Below are 3,709 nucleotides of genomic sequence, written 5' to 3'. Positions count from 1 at the left end.
ATTCGTATGATCCATCTGGATGAATTGCACTTTTAGTGCCTAAACAAACAAAACTCTCGTCTTCATCCAAATGGTTCATCCGGATGGAGAAACAAAGAGGGCCTATGTTCTCATGCAACTCATCTTCAACATAATAAGAGCACAATAAAATTTCCATAAAAATATTTTAATAAGGACAAGAAGACAGTATATGTATCAAATAAGATCGCCAAAAAGATCCCCTTACATAACATCCTTCCTTTTATATATATATATATCTGCAGATTGAAATTTCTAATGCAGGAAAATCTCATTTGGCCACAATTTCTCAGCCAAGATAAGACTAAAAGAGAGTTTTCTCTTCAATCATTAGAGATAAGATAGAGAGAGATCTTTGAAAAGGTCTTTTTAAGTCTTTGTTCTGAGAAACTTTCACTTCTTTCATATCATGTGAAGAAGCTCTGCTTGAGGGTATGATCCATTCGACGGCACATCAAGAAGAAGATCCTGATCAGAAATATCATTATCTTCATGACTATAAACCATGGACTCACCATAGCTCATATGGTTAAAGGAAGAGACACTATTCTCAATAATCTCTTTGGTTTCGATTTGTTTTGATCTAATCTTTATCACTTCTTTTGGGCTCTTCATCACAGTCCTTGTCTCTGAAGGATTCACAACTCAAAATTATCAGAAACATAGAGAGTCAATTGCAGAAAGTAATGGATTGACATGATTCAAGAATCTTGAATTGACCTGAGAAGTTTTGGTTTAGGCTTTCACAAGGTCTTTCAATGGTTACTAAACTATGATTATCAGATGGTTTAGCAACAGAGTCTTCAATCCCTTTTCTCTGTTCCTGAGGAAATGATTTAAGTGAACAAAAGCTGAAAGTAAAGAAACCATTTGTTTCAAGAAGAGTATATGTCTAGAAAACCTTGAGCATTTGATAGCTTTCCAACAAATGGGATTTGTTAGGATCAGATAAAGCAAGCTTTGCCAGAGTCTTAAGCTCTTCAAGTTTTGATCCAGAGGAAGAAGATGATGATAACGGCTGAAAGACACCATCTGCAACTAGTTGCTGAAACAAGGAGAAGTTATCTTTGAACTGAGAACACTCAAACATGCTTCTGAGGCTGGCAAAAAGAAGAAAACGAGAAGTATAAGAACACAAAGTAGCCACTAAACAAAATCTGTAAAACACTGAAGTTGCATTGAGTTCAAAACCTTTCAGGAAGATCAACAGAGTCAACTCCAGGAAGTAGTTTCATCAGCTTTTGCTGTTCTTCCTTTGTGAACTTTTCTATGAACTCATCAAAGTTGAAAACATCCTGAAGAAAGAAGATAAGTCATTCAAAATGATCTTTTAAGAAAACAAAACTGTTGGGGGAAGAGTTGCAAATGAAATTTACCTTCAAATCTATGTTACAGAGTGGTAAACTACGTCTTCCCAAGACTTGAGGTTTGGTCCTGCAACCAAAATTTAGAGATCTCTGGCTTTTATTAACCCCAAATTCAGCAGAATGCATCGATGAGGACTTGCTGCTCTCAGCCAAGAGTGAGCTAGCTTCAGATTCCTCATGAGGATCTCTCAAGAGAACACTCCCATGTCCTATCACCATCGGTGACTCGTTCTCAAAAAGCAAGTCCTCCTCTGAAGTACCAGAGAGACAAGAAGACTGTTGTTCTTGTAAGATACTATAGAGATCCTTTGTGAGCTTCTCAACTGAAGAAGCCGGCTTTGGACGGCCCACCACACATGTTCTCTTCTTAGAAGGAAAAGTAGTTTCCCACGCATTAGATTGATCACAGCTCTCTGAGTTGGATACAACCGACCCTGAGCTAGACCTGTTGCTAGCTTCTAATTCGTCTAAGGTCCTCTTCTTGAAACCGTTGTTGAATTCATAGTTGGTTCTTTTGACGGTGAAGTTTTCTTGATATGGTTTCCTCTTGGGAAGCTTTTTGTTCATCATCATCATCTTTGGAGCTCTGTGATCATTAATATCATCAACTTCAGCACGAGAATGAAGGGGAGTGTAGTTTACTAATGATCCCTTCGTTCTCCATCTCGAACCACACGCATTGCACAATACTGGCTTCTCTGGTGGACCGTTTCTCCATAGAGGTGTGCCTGTCAACAACATTTTCACAATGATTATACACTCAATTTGCAAAAAAAACAAGCAAATGTCACAATCATATTCAGGTAAAGCCTCATGAGCAGGAAGAAAGAATGATCTCTGAAGATCCAAATTTCCCCCAAAAAAAAAAACTATTTTGACTTCACAACACATTTGATAGCATCACTGAACATTCAAAACTCTGCTAAAGAGTGATCAAAGCCGCAAATGACTCAAAACGTGTAATTAAGGTCACATAAACATAATCATTTCATAAGATTTCAATGTTTGCATTATAAGTTGAATCAAGTTCTTCAATAAACAAGATGTAACCAGCTCAAAGTTTGGACTTTTATTCAAAATCAGGACTTTGGTGAGAAAACAAGAACTCACTTGTGACGCCACAGTGATAGCAAGGCCCTTGCTTTCCCATCCTTTTTCAAACAAGTTATCAATATAGATAGACTCTTTGAGAGATTTGAGTTTTAAGATTATTGAGAAGCTTCACTGCTAAGAAAAAAAAACCCAGAAAAGTCTTTTCTTCAACAGAAGCCAATAAAAAACTTGCGTCTGAGAAAATTCGAGAAAATAAATAAAACTCTTTTGAGGAAAACAAGAACAGCACAGAAAATAAAAGAGAGAGAAAATCTAGCAAATGGCTGTGAAAAAAGAGAAAGAGAGAGAGAGAGCAAGTGATGAGGCTCTAGAGAGAGATAGAGAGAGTTTTGTGTATGTAAAAATGGCTCTTTTTCTATTATGAAGTTAATGTTTAAGCTTCCTACTCTTATACTACCATTAATTATTTTTAATTAAAAAACTTTAATGTATGCTTGACTTGGAGATTTTCAATTACTTAATTAAAAGGACACTTTTATTTGATTTATTTCTTTGTTTTTAAAAGGATAGTTTTCATTTGATTGACAAGTGTATAAACATGGTTAAGTAGAAACATTTGGTTAAAAATTAAAATTGACATACCACATTCACTAATTTCAACTTTTTAAAAAATGTGCAAACGCACCAAAGACCATGAAACATGGTGTACATAAGCTTTTAAGAAAATAAAAAAGTAAGTGAGCTCATCTCAGTACTTTAATATTAGACAATAAATTTATTAGTATACAAAATTAACTAATATTAGTTATTGGTTTTAATGTGTTTCTTTGCGTCTAAAATGCTCCAAGCGCTATGAATGGAATATATATTTACAGTTAAGCCTTTTCTTTTAGAAAAAAAAAATAATTGATCTAATCTTCAATAATTTATAGAGAAGCCTCTAATGGTTCGAAAGTGACGATTGGGGGGAGAGGCTGTGGAAGAATATCATTGCTTGTGCCTTATGGTTCCTTCCTGTTGACTATAGACTTTTCCTCTTATTTTGTTTTTTCTTTTGTTATTCCAACGAAAATTAATGTTTCATAATGACAACAACTATAATAGTCATAACAAAGTAAATGTAGATGATGAATAACGTATATATAAGAGTTGAATAGAATATTAAATAAAAATTACTAGATAGTGAAATTTTAGTTTTATTGATTTTTCTTCGACTTAGGTTTTTCTTATTAAAATACTGTACTCGGGTGAATGTTTATATTACAGTTAAA

At 34.5% G+C, this 3,709-nt stretch overlaps 1 protein-coding gene across 2 annotated transcripts; it reads right to left on the bottom strand.

Annotated features, from left to right (window-relative positions):
* Nucleotides 1-248: 248 nt before the first annotated feature.
* LOC106301821 (GATA transcription factor 27) lies at nucleotides 249-2,842 on the bottom strand. 2 transcript variants are annotated; one of them, XM_013738302.1, is made up of 6 exons: nucleotides 2,496-2,842; nucleotides 1,395-2,113; nucleotides 1,210-1,313; nucleotides 920-1,118; nucleotides 739-841; nucleotides 249-647 (listed from the first exon to the last, which is right to left on the bottom strand). In XM_013738302.1, exons 1-6 carry the CDS (start codon nucleotides 2,533-2,535, stop codon nucleotides 421-423), a joined length of 1,392 nt encoding a protein of 463 aa, XP_013593756.1. In that variant the 5' UTR covers nucleotides 2,536-2,842; the 3' UTR covers nucleotides 249-420. The 2 variants fall into 2 exon arrangements, with proteins under 2 accessions (XP_013593756.1, XP_013593757.1); XM_013738303.1 differs by having other exon boundaries at nucleotides 739-835.
* Nucleotides 2,843-3,709: the final 867 nt, after the last annotated feature.

The sequence above is a fragment of the Brassica oleracea genome, chromosome C7, assembly GCF_000695525.1.
Source record: "Brassica oleracea var. oleracea cultivar TO1000 chromosome C7, BOL, whole genome shotgun sequence".
NCBI lineage: Eukaryota > Viridiplantae > Streptophyta > Magnoliopsida > Brassicales > Brassicaceae > Brassica > Brassica oleracea.
This window is presented reverse-complemented; position numbering and strand designations above follow the sequence as displayed.

Coding starts and splice junctions, on each gene's coding strand:
- LOC106301821 (XM_013738302.1), bottom strand. CDS start 2,535: ATGGGAAAGCAAGGGCCTTGCTATCACTGTGGCGTCACAA. Junction 1,119..1,209: donor TCTGTTGATCTTCCTGAAAG/GTTTTGAACTCA, acceptor TCTTTTTGCCAG/CCTCAGAAGCATGTTTGAGT. Junction 842..919: donor AAAGCTATCAAATGCTCAAG/GTTTTCTAGACA, acceptor TCATTTCCTCAG/GAACAGAGAAAAGGGATTGA.